This window comes from Scleropages formosus, chromosome 19 (assembly GCF_900964775.1).
Source record: "Scleropages formosus chromosome 19, fSclFor1.1, whole genome shotgun sequence".
In the NCBI taxonomy this organism is placed as follows: domain Eukaryota; kingdom Metazoa; phylum Chordata; class Actinopteri; order Osteoglossiformes; family Osteoglossidae; genus Scleropages; species Scleropages formosus.
This window is the reverse complement of record NC_041824.1, coordinates 10012670-10031817: the sequence shown is the minus strand read 5'-3', so window position 1 is coordinate 10031817 and position 19148 is coordinate 10012670. Positions and strand designations below refer to the sequence as shown.

At 41.5% G+C, this 19148-nt stretch overlaps 2 protein-coding genes across 15 annotated transcripts in view; both read right to left on the bottom strand.

The window, feature by feature from the left end:
• Nucleotides 1-2983, bottom strand: part of kmt2ca (lysine (K)-specific methyltransferase 2Ca) — a 104982-nt gene extending 101999 nt beyond the window's left edge. For 13 of the 14 annotated variants that reach the window (XM_029246334.1, XM_029246337.1, XM_029246336.1 and 10 more), the window contains exon 1: nt 2286-2983. The gene's annotated coding sequence lies outside the window, so the exon portion shown is untranslated. The remainder of the gene's footprint in view (nt 1-2285) is intronic. The other variant, XM_018747721.2, reaches the window with a different exon arrangement.
• Nucleotides 2984-16257: 13274 nt separating this feature from the next.
• Nucleotides 16258-18930, bottom strand: xrcc2 (X-ray repair complementing defective repair in Chinese hamster cells 2). The gene is made up of 3 exons (XM_018747679.2): nt 18648-18930; nt 17826-17907; nt 16258-17177 (listed from the first exon to the last, which is right to left on the bottom strand). Exons 1-3 carry the CDS (start codon nt 18684-18686, stop codon nt 16438-16440), a joined length of 861 nt encoding a protein of 286 aa, XP_018603195.1. The 5' UTR covers nt 18687-18930; the 3' UTR covers nt 16258-16437.
• Between the last annotated feature and the right edge of the window lie 218 nt (nt 18931-19148).

Below are 19148 nucleotides of genomic sequence, written 5' to 3'. Positions count from 1 at the left end.
ATTACAGAAATAACATGTACTGTCATGAAAAATTCTGAGAACACTGTAGTGCTCAGATGCATTTTGTGTATATGTACAGTATATTCCATCAAATATTAAGGTCACCATCCACTTCAAAAAGCACTTTAATGCACCCAAACCACACTTTCATTAGCAAAGTAAATGACAGAAGACCAATTGAAAAGGGTCATCTACTGGAAGGCACAGTGATTAAAGAAGTACGCATGAATTAAAGCGAGAAGTCAAAGCAAGTTTGATTCAGCAAAAGATGCGTAATAGAGTAACTGGGAAACAAGATTTAATGAGCAGAAAGTTTAAGCAAATTCAGACAGATTCAAATTCGTACAAGAATGTTAATATGAACAGTTTCATTATTTAGTTCAACTCAGAAATACTTTCTGGAAATGACAAACATGGAAAAGAAACCTATGAAAAGCAACCAAGAGTGACTTACAACGTAACAATGAAACACAATGCACCCATCTATCATTTACCAGAAAACTCCTTTAAACATCATTATTTCCACTGAAGATAAAAATACAACAGGGTCACCAGCAATAAGTGTACAATAGAACACGCTACCTTCCAGAACATACAGATGCTCATTTCCTACAGAACAGGATGACATTGAAGACTGACTACATAAATATGTACTTTGTTCCATTCTGTTGTAAATATGTACATTTTGCATTAAGGAGACAATGTTAAAAGTTACTGTCCATTTTACTCAAATAGCAGGCTTGTCAATATGCTGTGGTATGTAACAAGCACCTTAAATTTGTCTTTAGAAAAAAAAACTCCAATTTTTCAGACAGATCACATGTATTCTATAGCACCGATAAGTACTCAATTTCAAGGTACACCAGAGGTACCATAAGATTCACCTTAAATATATCACACCATATTTTCCCTGAAGTGCACCACTATTCATGATACACTAAATCAACACCACCAGGACTCAGGTACTAATGTCTTTCTTTAAAGTTTAACTGCTTTGCAGAGATTACACCTTTTTTTTTTTTTTTAAAACACCATTACTTGCATCAGTGTGTATTTTTGTAGATCCCAAACTTCACAGATTCACAAGCGCTTATGACTGAACTCTGCCTTAAAAAAACAAAAACAACTTCACAGGAGGAACCAGGCAGGACCCTTTACTGGTGCCGCTGACACACAGTGTGATGCCACCAAATACTTGCACGGACTATCAATTTCAAAGTTACCGGCGACTGCTTGCCAGCCCTGTACCGAAGACCAAGTCACTGTGTGACAGCAGAAAGCTGACAACAAAGTGAAGTATTAAGAAGCGTCACCCGGGCGGGCGAGCAGCGTCGTCGCAGGTGAGGCGAGATGTTCCAGGTTCGGAGTTCAAGCTACATGATGATGCAACTGGTCTGTCATCCCTAGTACCTCTGATATTACTTGCCTTGAGGAGTCGTTATTACTTTCCCTTTGATTATTAAAACAAAACATGCAGCACCACTGTAAACATTGGAAGTCGACACGTCTTTACACTTCCAGGCCAGGGCAGCCTAATGATCTGTGAAGGAATCCCCTCGCAATAAAAATATGACGAAGGTAAAACGCGGACGCCTTTTTTTTTTTTTTTTTTGGACAAACAACCTGCGCGAACGGGGGAAACTTGGGGCTCCCGGAGGAGACCAAAAAAAAAAAAAAACACCAGAGTTGAGACTGACACAAAAGCCGAGCGGCTACACTTTCCGCACAAAATCTACGAATATCAAAATCTCAAGTCAAGAGTTAAAGTGGCTTATTGTCGTTTCACCCATTAATGTAATACGCGGCTGGTAAACACAGTGAAACGAAACAACGTTCCAGTACCACATAAAACAGAGTTAACCGACACAAGAAACGAAAATCTGACATAACGTTTAAAATAAAAAAAAAAAATAATAATAATAAAAAAAAACACAAGTGTTGACGTGAAGTGAAGGCAAATAGAGAGGAGCAGGCAAAACGGCTCGCCTCACGAACGTGCATTTCGAAATAGCGACTATTATATAACACAAGCTCTGCACCGCAATATCATTTTAATTAAACTGCCCCGGTAGGTCATAACCAATTTTTCTCGCTCCTTTTCTTCAATACAAAAATTCTGACGTCACATTTTTCTCCGGTTGTAAACGCAACGTTTATAAAATAAGAGAGACATGTCATGATAGGAGCCAAACTGTTGTTGGCTGAGACGGGACACGGAGACACACAAACCGAGACCACAACGCCACAAAGGTGCCAATTTGCACCCGCTCGCGACAAAAACTTACCTTTGTAACCCTAGAAGTGTGGAATTATTGCCTTCATGACCTTATCGTCATAAGAAATGTGACACTCGTGTTTTTGTATTTTTACAGGTTGGGGGGGTCGAGGATATCGTAAGATCACTGGGGGAAAATGCAATTATTTGGCTTTAAAAACCATATAACTGCCGTTATATTCCGAATACAAGTTCTTCGGTTTGTTTGTGCAGAAACAAAAAAAAAAAATGTACTCAAAAATAGATCCAACGACGAATTTACCAGCTCCCTCCTTCCCTTTAAAAACGGATCACTTTCCTTTTTTTTCCAGAAGCGTGCTACAAAATACAAAAGGTGGCGTTTTTACATCCGAGTCGTAAAATTCATCGTTCGGAGGAAAAGTCAAGTGAAAAAGGATGCCTTGTTTATCCAGTAGACGGAATGAGAAACGAAGAAGAAAAACAACATTCGATTCGTGAGAAACGGGTAATGCTTACGAAATTGATGCAATTCTCTACAGCTCGCTCGCTCCCCAGCCAACTTACACGAGTGTGGAATCCCCGGACAACTTCTCCAAAAGCTACAACATTGACAAAGTATGATATATGTAGTTTTCCGATGAAATGTTTCGTTCTCCAGTAAGAAAAAAAACCCGACTTTCCCCCATAAAAATCTGAAATTCAAAGTTATTGCATTCACTCCATCATGGTGGCCATGTTTGAGAGAGACCGAAGCACTGCCTGTCAGCGACACTCGGACAAATAGTCCCAAATAAACTTTAAGTTGAGCGCAGATCGTCAAAACCGCACATAAACACCTGCGAAGCGCAGAATATATGTATCGTACGCGCTATTAATCCTGAAAACGTGAACATCGCGGCGTGTTGATGTAAAAATAATAAATACGTTGTGTTAAAATAAAAGTCTCTCTAACCTCGCGGAGTAATACGCGAGAGCGTTCTCCAGGTGAAGAGACTTTTTTTTCAACCATTTGCCAAGTGAGGCGCAAAACCCGGCCTAGATCAATCGGGTAGCAGGATCGGGATCGGTTTTTCTCATCCCAATAACTGCTCATGTTAAAGATTCGCTGTATTAGCATTTGCAAACCGATCGTGTTACAAATATGACAAAATGTATACAGTAACTTGAGCCTGTTTAACGGTTAATGACATTATTGATCATGACATACAATACACGATTTGCTTCTGTAATTTAAGACGTTTCATTGGAAAATTAACTCCATCATCAGTTTGCTGTGTTGTTTTTCTAAGCCTTTTCAGTTATTAATATTAATATTCAGATATTAATATTATTCTTTCTTATGTAACACAAATCTAATTTTTTAAAAAGAATTTATGCTCATGTTTTTGTTTTTGGAGACCATTCGGAGACCCAGATTGTATTAGTATAATTGAATATCTTAGTAGGTGTGCATTTCTCAGAATTCTCAAAACCGTAATGTGTATTAAACCACCTACTGCCCTCATCATTCAAATGTATTCTCAATTAAAATAAAAAAAACAGGTTAACTACCCTGAAGGTCAAGATGGGCAGTACAGTGGCACAGCGACTAGAGCTGCTGTCTCATTGTGTGTGGGTGGACATGGGTTCGATCCCTCCTCAGTCTGTGTGGAGTTTGCATGTTCACCCTGTGTCTGCGTGGGTTTCCTCTGGGTGCTCTGGTTTCCTCCCACAGTACAAAGACAAGCTGTTTCGGTTCCCCGTAGTGTGTGAGGGACAAAGAGAGTGTGTTCCAGTAATGTATGGATGAGTGACCCAGTGTAGTGTATCTAGCAGTGTAAGTGACCCTGGTGAATAAGGTGTGTGTGCTGATAACACTATATACAACATTCATTGGAAGTCGCTTTAAAGAAGAGCATCTGCTCAATGAATAAATGAAAATGACCTGGATTGAGGGAATACAGGTGGATATTGGCATCATTCTCTAGAGGGACAGCACTTCACTCATCTGCCTACTCATTAATCTAATTGTGTGCATGTGTGTGTACATTTACTGTCTCTGAGCAGTGCTCTGACTGTCCATATTTCTTATTACTCCACATATTCAGATTCTAGTGTTCTAAGTTAGCGGGACTAAGTACTACATGGCAACAATATGCGGAATCTATGCTAGGCAATGCAGTATCTACCCAAACACGGTATCTCTTTTCCAACCTCATATATTGTTCTCCTTGGAGTTCCCTCTGAGGTCAATAATAAGCTTTTTGCTTGGCAGCAGCGACTGTATTTTGTCACTTGTGCTAAATCCTGTCACTTGTGCAGTTATCTCACACTGGGTCCTATTACACCATCATAAGATAACATCGTTATGTTACCGCAACTATTTGGGACTTTGCGAGACGTCTCCACAAAAGACTAACGATGTCTTTATTACTTTTGCAAATTGAAGCAGACTGAAAAAGGGTTATGAGCTTGACAGCCCAGAAAATGACTACCAGACACTGAGCATTTAGCTTACATGAGTTTATATGTATGCATACACTGTTTTATGATCATCAGTATGTTCTTTTAAGGTTTCTGTTTCAAATGTACCAGAAAAGCTTCTTGAACGAATCTTCCAGCGTTATTGGATTCCCTCAAGAACCAAAGCCGTTTGAAACACGATAATTCGGCAGAACAAAAGAATAATGATTGGACCACACTAATCAATCGGTAGTAATTAATTCCTTTGTTTGCCATCCAGCCAGCTCTGAGCACTTGAGTATCTCAAGCTATACATTTACAAATGATGCCAGAAGGACTCTGTGGCCCACACACAACACCGACCCTATGTAATGATCCCTGCGTCTATTTTACTAGGCAGGTGGTGGACCTGGAAATCTCTAGGCCCCAGAAATCATGTAAGTGCTGGTAATAATTTTCATTCTTTTCCTTTTTGTACCCTTCAACCAGAGAGATGCGTACAAAGATGTCGATTAAATGGGCAAGGTACTGCAGGTTTTACATACATAAATCTTCCACTACGTGTGCATAAGAGACTCTTCTCAAAATCTTCCCTGTACCATTTTATTTGTTGGCTGTTCCCACAGATACATCCTATGTAATTATACCATCCAACACTTTCAAATAGAATTTACATTTACATTTCAAGATATATTCTCCTGCAAATCTTAGTTGTCCTGTTTTGTTTTTGGTAATTGCAGTGAAAGCTTACATTTGTTTAGGTGATGCTTTTCACCCAAGAGACTTATGGTGTTTTACACAACACCTGAGCAGTTTTTCATGGTGCAATTTCAGGTAAGTACCTTGCTCAAAGGCTCTACGGCAGGATGTGGGATTCGAACCTTTGGGTGCGAGGTGGCTCTAGCCCCCGCACTACCTGCTGTTGCTGCAACTGATTTTGTGTTAAGTGCTTTCTTTCTCCCTTGATATTTGACAGCGGTCAAGGGTTGGGTTTTCGACACACGTCCTGTACATCTATCGCTCGGTCTGTCAGACTTTGTACGTGAGTTGTGATTGATCCGTCACGTCCCTTATGTTCATTTCCGCAGTCGTAGCAGTTTGCATGGTATTCCGCCCAGTAACCCATGCTGTAACTCAATTACAGAGACACAAAAAAGAAATTACACTTACTATCTTTCAATTATTTACATATTAGGACATAAATCATCATCTAGTCCTCGCCAAGCCCTGACAGCAGATAAATCTAACATTATGTGACAATACATTACAGAATTCACTTTGTCATCATATATTTGACTAAAAATGAGTCAACATGCAGAAGCCATGTGCGGAAAAATAACTGCACCGTCTTTCAGTTGCTTGTAGAAGCAAGAGAATATTATGATTTCCTTGTTCAGCTTTATTAGTCATTTTATATCACATTGGAGGATTTTACATCTGTATTTTTTTGCCAAACACAAAATTGCATATTAGAAGGAAACAACTTTACTTTGATCTTGTCTGTCCTGAGGACTGTGTTTCAGAATTTCTGGGGCTTCATTCAGGTGCGCTTTTGAGACCTTGAGCTGCAATTTTAATTTCGGGCAGAATGGATTTTCTCCCAGCTTTCCGTAAATTAAAGCAATACTTTTTCTTATGGTATAATCATGAATTCTATCGGTTTGTTTGTTGACAGAAGAGAGCAGACCCTTCAATCTGCATTTGGGTTCTTTGAAATTTCTTTGAGCGTCATACACCCACTCATGGGAGGAAAAACAACTGTCTTGAATGTGGTCCATTTAATCATGATCTTTGTAATGTAAATGATGTTGGTCAAGACTACGATGCCTGATCCTCATTAAAATGCTGTGAGTGGGTTAAGTTGACCACATTTAACAAATAGCACATTTGAAGGCTTTCTTGGATGTACAAATCACTTCAAGTCCCCTCACAACATTTCAGATTTAAATCTGGACTTTGACTTGGCCCCACTGCAAAGCTCTCAATTCATTCTCCTTTTATAATAATAAAAAGGAGAATTTTCTAATTATATAATACACACACATACTCACACACACTGTCTGAAACCACTTGTCCCAAGCGAGGTTGTGGCAAGCCAGAGCCTAACCCGGCACCACAGGGCGCAAGGCCAAAGGGGGAAGGGGCACACCCAGGACGGGACGCCAGTCCGCGGGACTCGAACCCCAGACCCACCAGAGAGCAGGCCCCGGCCAAACCTGCTGCGCCATTGCACCCCCCTATTATTATTATTATTATTATTATTATTATTATTATTATTATTGATTTGCTCAGGTGTTTTGGATGATTTTGCTGTTGGAAGGCCCATTTTCAATTTAGCTTGGTGTCAGGTTTCTTGAAGGGCTTCACATTCTCCTCCAGTTTACCTAGTGCATTGTGTTTTTTATAGCAAGCCCTCTGGTAGCAAGGCAGTGCCAAACTATAATGCTCCCAACATTTCAACCAGGACTCATAAGTACAGACTATGTCCCCCTTTTCTTTCTTTCCCTAAATTCTTGACCATACTGTGACCAGTCAATCCACATTCCTAGTCTAGAATGATCTCTTTGATGTATATTAGTGTGGATTCAAGATCAGCACCCTCCAGTGCACTTGCCCTTCTCACAATGTTAGAAGCTGCTTTTCAGTCTGCTTTGATGCAATCAACCACCACATTTTCCTCACCTTGCTCTAATGGCTTAGTGTCAAAGGAATCTCATTGAAATGGTTTTAATTTTACCTGCTAGGTGGCTCTTATGGGGTAGTCTGGAACATCTTCTTTTTTATCCTTTAGTTTTTCTCAGTGGCTGTTCCACAGGGCTCAATATTTGGTCCTTTACTCTTCTCTGTATATACCACTTTCCTTGGTTACCTCCTGTAGACACATTACCTCTGATAAACACGCATACACTGACTGAAACCGCTTTTTCCAAACAGGGTTATGGCAAGCCAGGGCCTAACCCAGCAGCACAGGGCATAAGGCTAGAGGGCAAGGGGACACACCCAGGACAGGACGCCAGTCCATTACAAGGCACCCCAAGCAGGACTCAAACCCCAGACCCACCAGAGAGGAGGATCCGCTCAAACCCGCTGCTCCACCACATCCCCCTGGTAAACACAGCTCTTCCTATCTTTTCTCCCAGTTAACTCAGATGTATCTTCACCTGAATGACAAACCACAACCTGCAACTTAGCATCTCCAGGACTGAAATCCTCAGTCTCCCTGCTGGTCCTTCTTTCTGTATAGAGCTCTCTACCTCACCAGAGAACTTGCTAGTCTCAGCCTCATCGGCAGTTAAAAGCCCAAGAGCAACAACTGATTCTACTCTTTGCTTCATACTCTTACTCAATTCTGTTATGTGTTCCAGTACACTTAGCATACACTTTTGTCCAATTCTACAGATTCAGAGGAATCTGCCAGTGTCTCGCACCACATTTTGTCTGGCTACTGGTTCATGCTATGGTGATATGTTGCCTGGATTATTGTAGTGCTCTCCTCTCTGGTCTCTTGGCCTCTACCATAAAGCCTCTTTTTTAATAACTATTATCTATAATAATTATATAAGTACATTTAATAACTATATTACAGAATGCTCTGGCATGAATTGTGCTCAGCCTGCCAGACTGTTCCAATGTACCCGCACTCTCCATCGTTTCCTTGTAGCTGCCCTCATCAACCTTAAGAATTTCATTATAGCCTACAAGACAGTCAGGGGGGTGCTGTGGTGCAGTGGGTTGGACCAGGGTCCTGCTTTTTGGTGGGTCTGGGGTTTGAGTCCTGCTTGGGGTGCCTTGTGATGGACTGGTGTCCTGTCCTGGGTGTGTCCCCTCCCCCTCCAGCCTTGCGCCCTGTGTTGCTGGGTTAGGCTCCGGCTCCCTGTGACCCCCGTATGGGGCAAGCTGTTTCAGACAATGTGTGTACAAGACAGTCAAAGAACTATCACCCTGATACCTACAGAATCTGGTCCCTCACATTGCAGCAAGAGCACTCAACTTCTGGCCTTCACAGGGGGCCTAAAACCTAAAGCTCTTTAGTTCTCAGTCTTGCCCCTGATATTGTAGAATGAATTCCCTCAGAACTGCTGAAACCAATCTAGCAGTCAAAAAGGGTCCCTTATCTTTTAAGACCCATTTATCTCCTGATCCATTTGTAAGTTAGTCATTTGTCACTCATTACTTTTTAATTTTCTTTGTTTCATTTGTGTGCCATTTCTATAGTTACTGTGAACATGGGAATGTACAACAAGCTGTGCTGCCACACACACTTTCTAAACCACTTGTCCCATACAGGGTTGTCAGGAACCAGAGCCTAACCTGGCAACGCAGGGTGCAAGGCTGAAGGGAGAGGGGACACACCCAGGACAGGACGCCAGTCCATCGCAAGGCACCCCAAGTGGGACTTGAACCCCAGACCCACTGGAGAGCAGGACCTGGTCCAACCCACTGCACCACCGCATCCCCCTGTGCTGCTACAACGTGTGTATATACGATAGAACTCTTGTGGAATTCACTGTTCTGTACTCTGAGTTGTATGTTGTTTTGGAGAACAGTATCTGCCAAATGAACTGTAAATGTAGTTCGACTGAGGTTCTTCTTATTAATGGTACAGTTTGGTTTGTGCCAAAAGCTGTCTGGCTTTGCAATCAAATTATTTCACTTTGGGCTCATTTGTCCAGAGCACATTCTTTCAGAAGTTATGTTCTAAACCCAGGTGAGCAAATTTTAAACTACAGGTGTCCGTTTATATTCTTTCTTGAGAGCAGAGGCTTTCTGCTGAGCTGTCATAAAGACCAAGTGTGTTCAGTTTCGTTCTGGTTTTTAGCTCATGCACATTGATGCTGTCAGAGGCAAGAGATGTCTGTCAATCCTTTGATGTTGACCTGTGGCTCTTGGAAACATCTTGGACTATCTTATGATCAGCAAGAGAGGTGAATTTGGTGGGACATCTTGCTTTGGGTAGATTGCCAGTGATTTACAATGTTTTTTCATTTGTAAATTATTTTTCATACAGGATAATGATGGACTTGCCAAAACTTTGAAATGGTGTCCTTTTTTGGACACATAGGCGTCAACATTTTTTCTTTCTGGCATTCTGCTCTACTGACCTTGGCGTGATGTATTCCCTCAAACCAGCATAGTTACTTCAAAGCAAATTTCCACTTTTTCTTCAATTTTGTGCCATTCGAACTATGTTTAATTATCTAGCAAATCTAAGCACCCGAGGCACATTATAGTGAGTTAACAAGCTTCCACCCCAGGAAATTGCATTTCTGTTGAATTTTGTTGAATGTAAAAACAAAATACAAATTTCATGTGTTATTTGTCAGCTGTGGTCATCTTAACCCATTGAAACCATTTAAATGAAGATGAGGCATTCACATCTGAACATATTTTAAATGGAGAAAATTTCCATGTGGTGTACTTACCTGTTGACATCACTGTATCAGGTCTGGGTGGAACCCAGTTATTCCTTATACCAGTTAAAAGTGCAATAGACTAAGAAAGACGGGGCTCCCTCAAGAAGTACAGAAATCCAGCAATCGGCAACATATAACAATAGAATGGCTTTTTGGCCCTTTATTATTTATCTTTTATCTTTGGCCTTTTCTCAACCTGTGTCCGGTCAGCTTCTCCCACAGGGAACACATTTTCTCAAGCTTCAGAAAAGGCCCCTGCCCCATCAGTAAACCCTCTAACACACAAGTGAAATAAAACAATCATTGCTAATCAGTGAATTTTTTGAGTTTGCCTATTTTCCATTGTTGAGTAATTTATCAAAACACTAGTAAGTAAATACATGGACACACTCACCATGCGAGTGGGATAACAGGGGGCTTTGTCACTGTTGTTATCTCCAGAGTCCAGAATGTCTTCCCACTGAATCATCTAGTGGGGGTCTTGGAGGGTGCTGATGATTTTCACACACCAACATAAATCATGCATTTTTCAAACGCTGTCCACATCGTCTTAAAGTGTGTAAAGTGCCACGGAAGCATCTCAATTAATTGTCCTGCCTCTAAGGTTATTGAAATGTATGTTGTTTCCCTCAAAAAAAAAAAGGAAGAATAAATTTATATCTCACCTGATATCAAGGGGCAGAAAAATTTTTGTCCTGTGCTCACAATTATAACAGTAGCATGGAAAAAAAACACATGAATATTTTGGTAGGTTAGCAGGCAGTCAGTACTATCTTGGACGGTATTGTGTGTTGGTCAAATGGTGTTTTGTGTAACATACAAAGGTAAATGAAACTGGTGCTGGCTGAATGTAGTAGGCAGATTAAATCAATAGTTTTTAACTCAGGGTCAGGTGACCCACCGTCTTGGCCAGTTCTTGATTGAACCAGTTTCTTAAGTTATTAGAACTGAGTCGGCACTTATACAATGCATCCAGTTTCAATAAGCTGAGCGGGTTTGTCCTGAGCAGGGTTGTGGTAAACTGGAGCCTATTCCTGAATCATTGGGTGCAAGGCTGATGAGAGGTACACCTTGGACGGAACGCCAGTCCACTGCAGGGTAGCCACTCGCACACACAGTCACTCACCCATTCACACACCAAGGGTAATTTAGCGACATTAATCTACCTGAACTGCGTGTCTGTACTGTGGAAGGGCAGGTACATAATGCGGTACTGATACCATGTCACATCTGTTAACAACTTCAGGTTAGTTATCTTTTCAGTCAAAGTGTTATACTTGTGTATAAAGACTGTGCTTCCTTATCCTTACTTTTATTTTTTTTTCATTTTTGGTACAAATATACCCCCAAAAAGTCCCACAAATATTGACAGGACCCTCAATATGTCAAATCACTGTAAAAGGAAAACAGTGCAGGAAAGCATAAATACCTGTAAAACATTGTCCGCTATTGAGGACCTCTTGCATGAAAAATTATTTAAAACATCATATTGCTACTTCTGTAAATACTGATGCATCACAATAAATACAGTAAAATATTGTAAAGACGGGGGAGTGTGGTGGTGTAGCAAGTTTGACTGGTGTCTGTTGTGTGGCCGGTCTGGAGTTTGAATCCTGTTTGGGATGCCTTGTAATGGACTGGTGTCCTGTCCTGGATGTGTCCCCTACCCCTTCAGCCTTATGCCCTGTGTTTCCGGGGTAGGCTCCTGTTTGCCTTGACTCCACTTGGGACAAGCTGTTGTTGACATTGTTTGGTTGTAACAGCGTTGGGGGGACTGGTGTGAATTAATTTAAATAGTTGGTGTTGGTGTCTACTCCTGTACGTAGTCCTGTGTTCCTTTCTGATTGGCTGTTATGTTGCTGACGCTTAGTCTGCCACAGGGGAATTCTGGGGGTTTCAAGGGATGACCCCCTAACCATTGGGTGGAATAGAGGGGCTCAGAGTGACGTGTGGGAATGCTTCAGTGTTCCACAGACTGTCTTTGTCAAGAGTGTTATTGAAATGACATGAATGCATTCAGTAAAGAATATTTTACTAGAATTCTCACTTTTGAACCTGTCACTCCATGGGGGAATGCTAAAATATTACATGGCAGAACTGTATAGGACTCAAAACACTTTTAAGCATTTTACATCATATTCTCAATTTTGTAGGCATTACAGTAGTGATGGTCATGAAGTAAATTAATTGCTTTTGCATAACAAATATATCAAGTTTGATATTGTGCGCCTACGCTGGCTTGGATACGTGCTTTTGTAAAACAGGCAAAAAAAAAAAAAAGTGGCATGGTGGTGCAGTAGGTTGGACCAAGTCCTGCTCCCTGGTAGGTCTAGGGTTCAAGTCCCGCTTGGGGTGCCTTGTGATGGACTGGCGTCCCATCCTGGGTGTGTCCCCTCCTCCTCCAGCCTTTTGCCCTGTTTTGCCGGGTTAGGCTCCGGCTCCCCTCGACCCTGCATGGGACAAGCGGTTCAGACAATGTGTGTGTGTGCAAAAAAAGGTCAAAATTTCAATCCTGATTAATAGGTATAAATTTTATAGTGTTTTTCCTTTTTTACAAATTCAAATGCAGATTACATATGTATGTACTGTATATATGCCTGTATTTAGCTAGCTGATACCTTTGCCCAAGGCATTGTACACAGTTGGGTTAGGGTTAGGCAAGAATATGCAGAAGACTTGGATCATATTATGTCTACACTGTGCTTCAACGGGGTGACGTTAGATTCGGGATGGAGGAGGAAGGTTAACAGCTACTACAGCCGTGACTCTTGAGACAAAAACTCTTCAATAACAGCTATCTGTTCAGAGTTAGTCTATGTAGGCCGCTTGAAGAAGCAGAATCCAACAAAGACATAGGATTTTCTGTGAAAATCACAGTTACTCATATTTACAGTTCCGCTGGAGTGTAGCACAGAACTATTAGCTGTCTCCTTCCATGGGTCACGTTAATTACAGGGTGATTTATGCGTTTTAAAAGGCATTATTGTGGCACGCAGCCTGTACATGTCAGAAGTCAAACGATAATTACACAAAGCGAGAGTGCTCGTGTTAAACACGTTCGGCAATAACCGCTGCCAAGTGACCAGATTTCACCACTTTCGAGACATTCTTCGTGTTTCTTCAATAATGAGGACAACGTAGTAACAACCATGACTGCATTTTCAAAGACTAAGCAGCCTGGAAGAGCCAATGAAGGAAATATATTCAAGGCAAATATTACTTGTCAGCACTTCTACACAGAAGGGTTATGAGCACAGAATCTAACTGAATTCAAAGACCCTGTATCTGTGTCCTCTTGCAAGAAGAGGAAGCAAGCAGCTGCCACAGGTTATTTAACTGGTTTAGCAATTAGAGAAAAGGGATGGGGCAGCACTCTCTAACTTTGTGTATCAATAAACAGCTCAATTTGCATAATCACAGATGCATTTTGGTTAAGTGCCTTCATCAGCGTGCATGTAGATTAGATAAAAACAGACATGCTGTGTATACAATATATAAGACATGTGACAGGTTATAATGTCGCAATTTGTTTACAACACCACTACAGCTTTGCTGATGTTGCTCAAGCCAAATGAATGATAACCATAAAAACTAAGGAATAAGGACAATGTGATATATGAACTACGAGCACAACAATAATAATCAATACAATATAATAACAAGGCTAGAGACATTCACAAGGAGGTAATTACATTTATTCATTTAGCTGACAATTCTTCAAAGTGACTTACAATGGTAAGATACAATTATTTTCCCATTTATACATCTGGGTAGTTTTTATTGGAGTGATTCAAGGTAAGTACCTTAAGCAAGGGCACTAGGCAGAAGGTAATAATTATTAATTAATAATATAACTGAAAGGTATAAATAATAAAAAATTAGAAACGAGAAAACGAAGACCACTGTTGACTCTGAAATTAAAAAAAATAATGTATGAAGGAGAAAATCTAAAGGCATCTCTTTGTTAAGCCCTTTTGGTAATGTTATGCATGTAAATATTTGTTTTGACACAATGTTGCCTTTTTACTACAAATTGGAAAGAAATGCTAATGATTCCAGATGTTACAAAACTCAAATATGTAAGTAAATCTGAGAAATAAATTAGAGTTTAGGTTCTACACCAAAGCAACAAGGAACAAGCAATGTGTGTTTATCTTAGGATATCATGTTGGGTGGCATGGTGGCACAGCAAGTAGTGCTGCTGTCTCACAGCACCTGAGTAGTACAAGAAAATGTGGGTTTGATCCCTGCTCAGTCTGTGTGGAGTTTGCATGTTCTCCCTGTTCCTGGGTGGGTTTTCTCTGGGTGCTCTGGTTTCCTCCCACTGTCCAAAGACATGCTGTTAAGGTTCCCTCATAGTGTGTGAGTGTCATGGAGTGAATGTGTTTCACTGATGCATAGATGAGTAACCCCTTGTAAGTAGTGTATCTAGCAATGTAGTCACTCTGGTCCAGTCAGGTGAATAAGGTGTGTGGGCTAGTAATGCTACAGAGTATCTGTTGTAAGTTGCTTTGGACAAAAGCATCTGCTAAGCGAATAAATGTAAATAATCTTATCCTCTTCTCCCTGTCAAAGTGCATTCATCTAAATATGAGAAAAAAGAGTGGGAAGAAATTGAGGAGGCAGAGGGGTCAGTTTGGGTCATACCTATCTCAACCTAGGCTGTCATAACAAAGCAGCCTAGTGCCTGGGGATGAATCCAGAGTCAGCACAAGCATTTTCCAAAATGCACATCTGGAAAAAAGTGAACAGTCTGTAACATCTGCTAATTCTGACAAAATGAGAATAAGAACCCAAATGAAAAGCAAAAGACAAAAGGCTTTGCTTGAATCTGTCACTTACTTAATATTCATAATCACCCAAATCCATGAAAAATACAGAAGTTCAAACAATTAGAAGTAGTTCAGATAATTTGTTAATACTAAGTAAATAAATGTATTTACTTATGCACAGTCCCCATTGACTTAGAGTCACCAGTCTGCCTGAACAGCATGTCTTTGGACTATGGGAAGAAACCAGAGCACCCAGAGGAAACCCACACAAACATAGGAAGAATATGCAAATTCCACACAGACTGAGTGAGAATTGAACCCACATCCTTTTGCATCACCCATGGGCACAACATGAAAATGCCACACAGACTGAGCTACAATAAAACCCAGAGCCCAGGAGCTATGGGGTTGGAACGCTACCTGCTGCATGACCGTGTTGCTTATTTTTGGTTTTTAAAAGATGGAACAGATGGTTTGGATTTGATTGGGTAGCACCTTCCGGAAACACAGGTGGTTCTCGACTTACAACAGGGTTCCGTTCAGATCACAGATCCCCTTAAGCTGTACTGTATGAATCATAAGGACATATGAACTATTAAAATGCATTAATTCCATATTATATAAAAGGGCTTTGTTATATTTTTTCACTAATTTCATACATTTTTCATGTTAAAATAACACTAGTATAGGATAACATAAAAAAGTGCAGTATTATAATTGTATTTTCATGCTGCCCTATTATTTTCACTTTCATTTCATTTCTAATTGTCTTCTTTATCTTTTCAGCACCACCAGAACACTCACTTTTTCACTTGCTAACTATTGTAAATAAAAAGTACCTCGAATAAAATCACACGTAGACATCCAAGCACTGAATGAGACCCAGACAGTTACAAATACAGTGCCTTGCGGCAATGCGAAAAGTCGATATCATCGTACAGCAGATGGAACGGTCGGTGGTTAGACGTTATGACCAAACAGGACTTGAAAATAATACGGGATTAAAACGGCGGCGTGAGTCCGGATAGTTTTACGTTCCACGTCACGAGTTGAAGATGAGCTGTAAATAAACCTAACCTGAAATTTACCGTGTCTTTGGTGTGAACCAGTTCTGAATGATTTCAGTGAAACATTCAGTTGCATTAGATAAAATCAAACAGTAAGCAGTAATATAATAAAACACAATTTTAAGCTGCCAGTTTTTTTAATCAGAAAAAAACAGAGGACACGCTTACCTTCTAATGCTCTCCCATCTTTACCCTAAGTTTCCTTCACCCTCATTATATTACCTCTGTGTCCACTGTGCAGCCCTGATCAATCTCAGGGAAAGGAAATTAAGAATTTTCTCACTTCACACCTTTTTCAAATATTCCTGTAGAAACGACGACACCTCGATCGAAAAATACATTTTATTAATAACATTCCGGTAAATGACAAGTTATGGTTAAAAGGAAAAACCTTGAAAAACCCATCAACAGATAAAAACAGAATAGCACGTAACAGTAAATGCACGTCAAGGGCACACATCCATTCGCAATTTAGTAAATACGTGGAGAAATGTAGAAGAAAAAACTTAAATAAACTGGACACCCACATCCGTGATGGAAAAGGAGCACTGCTTGGTTCTGTTCGTCCTCGTGCTGGAGGACGCCACGGAGAAAACCTGCTTTCCGTCCCTCCTCGCGTCTGTTTTCGAGAACGCCAATCTGTGTGTGACTATTCTTCGCCACGGCTTGCAGAGGTAAGTCCTGCCGAAGTCCGTGCGGGCGGACGAACTCTGCTTCCACGACGAGAGGGACGGTTCGTCTGGCCCTGCTCCGTCGGGGAAAGAGCCGCGCATGACGGCCTGCGTGGAGGCAAACACCACTATGCGGTAGTCCTTCAAGAGCTTCTCCAGGAGTTCGACGCACCTCCTTAGGTTGGACTCCTGCCTGGCGACGCTGTGCCCTCCACCGCTCTTGTCCGGCCAGTAGAAGGCCGAGATGCTGTCCACCACAAGAAGGCCGAGCGAAGGCCGGCTGCAGAACGTGTCCTCCGCGTAGCGCAGCGTGAATAGCAGCTGCAGGCTGCTGGCGCAGTGGACGACGTAGAGGCGCCGCAGGCAGGACCGCACCTCTTCCTCGGAGCCCTGCGGCAACCGGCGCTCCAAGATCGTCACCAGGCGCAGCATGTCGAAGTGGTAGTCCGTGTCCACGTACATCACCTCCACCTCCAGGCCACCGGAATCGGCGGGAAGGACGCAGCGGGCGACCAGATGGTAGAGCATCTCCGTCTTGCCTGTTCCCTCCGCGCCGTAGAACTCGACCACATCACCTGCGGATATAAAGCATATCGGGAGTAAAACGCGTTCCAGAGCTGACCGCGATCCTGCGATAATTTTATGACTTATTAGCGACACATTTTTTATGCAGACACCCTTCCCGGCGTATACAATCTGCAGTGCTGAGGAGGGCCGCAACGCAGCCGCGGGATCCTGCGTGACCCGTCAATACGACTTGAACTTCGAGTCGCCCTCGGGTCTGTGCCGTAGAGAAACTGCCGCACAAAACTAAGTGATACAGTTACTGACTTTGTCTGCTTGTCCAGCATAGGGTCGTAGTGGTCCAGAGCCTATCTTGGAAGTATAGGGTGTGAGGCATGTTGTAGGGCTATCTCTCACAAACACACACGTGTTCACTCACCATTACACACACTAAGAGGAATTTAGAGTAACCAGTTCATCTGGAAAACCTGTCTTTGGACTCTGGGAGGAAAACAGAACACGTGCAGGAAACCATTGCCAACACAGGGAAAAAAAACAGAGAGTGTGATTTAAATCCGATTCTGAAAGCACAGCCCAGGAGCTGTGAGACACCAGCGTTGCCTGCTATGCCGCCGGGATACAGAATCTAAATCAAACGTGGGGAAAAATGGCAGAAGGCACAGAAAAGATGATGATAAGGCAGGAGTTGGATGACTTACCTTGAGCTGGACTGCTGTCCTCCAGGAAAAGATGGGGCTCAGTGTTTCTCGGGGAACGCCTTCCTTCGAGTCGAGCCAGTAACTGAAAGACGATATAGTGTGTTATGGATGATGGTGTATTAAACAAGATACATTGTGTTACAATATGATGACGGTGTATTAAAGAGGATACAGAGTGTTATCGATGGTGTATAAAGAAGATACAATGTGTTACATATATATTATGATGGTGTATAAAGAGGATACAATGTGTTATAGATGGTGTGTTAAGAAGATACATTGTGTTACATATATATGATGTTGATGGTGTATTAAAAGAGGATACAGTCGAGTCGGTTACATGAAAGAGGATACAGTGACTATGTGTGTGTTACAGATATTAATTAACAGGTGTTTACTGTCGACTTTCTCAAACGGACACGTGTCATGATTGAAAACCACTTCGCTAAGCAAAGAAAACTGTAATTTGTAATTTTCATTTAATTTTTTATTCAACGTGAATTCGCACCCCCTAAGTTCACGTGTTCACGAGTTCTTTTTTTTCAAAAGAAATCATTAGAGACCTGTGAATCAATGATATCTTTTTGACAGCTAAGGAATTACTGTAAAGAATTAACCACAATCTATTTTTAAAAACATCGATTTCTCGTGATCGTTGTTCATTGAGCGACGCCACAACGACGTCGCCCGCCTGCGACTCCACCGTCCACGTGTTGTTTTTCTCAATCGCTCTCACGCAACTCGTCAAGTGAAGTTTCATACGCTTCTCAAAGCGGAATCAATCTGGTTACTAAAGTAGCCTCTGATTTTATGCCGAATTACCTGTGCTCCGGATTCTGACGACATTAGCCGATCTGTCATCCTGCGTGTTTTTGAACCGCTCCCATGTGGATTGGAACGCGATAAAATTCCTGAAGTTTTTCTTAGTAATTCTATTTCCTCCTTCTGCCCAACTTGTACCGTAAACTGTAGTATATATGTACCAACATTTTAAACGTATAACGCCGGTACGAAAGTGAAAAAACGTTTCCTGTCGTCCTCCTCGCTCCCGCGTTAGCATTTTTACCGTATATTGTATGATATATGTGCCCACTTGACGCGTCCCATGCAGGTCTTAACGTACCAAGAATCCTCGAGGCTTTATCCCCATTTTTGAAAACAGCCCCGTACAGCTCCAAAGAAAAAAAGATTTTTTTTTTAAAAAAAATTCCTGACTACTTGCGATATGTTTGTTGTTTTAGCTAACGTACATTATTAAACCTTGTGCCATGCAGCTCCGACCACGAAACCTCACATTGTATAAAATAATTAATATAAAAAGTC

Bases quoted from the DNA above. Each gene is read 5' to 3' on its own strand.
- xrcc2 (XM_018747679.2), bottom strand. From the start codon at position 18,686: ATGACAGATCGGCTAATGTCGTCAGAATCCGGAGCACAG. The intron at 17,908-18,647 runs GTAATTCGGCAT...ATCGTCTTTCAG, and splicing joins CGTCAGAATCCGGAGCACAG to TTACTGGCTCGACTCGAAGG. The intron at 17,178-17,825 runs GTAAGTCATCCA...TTATATCCGCAG, and splicing joins GGACAGCAGTCCAGCTCAAG to GTGATGTGGTCGAGTTCTAC.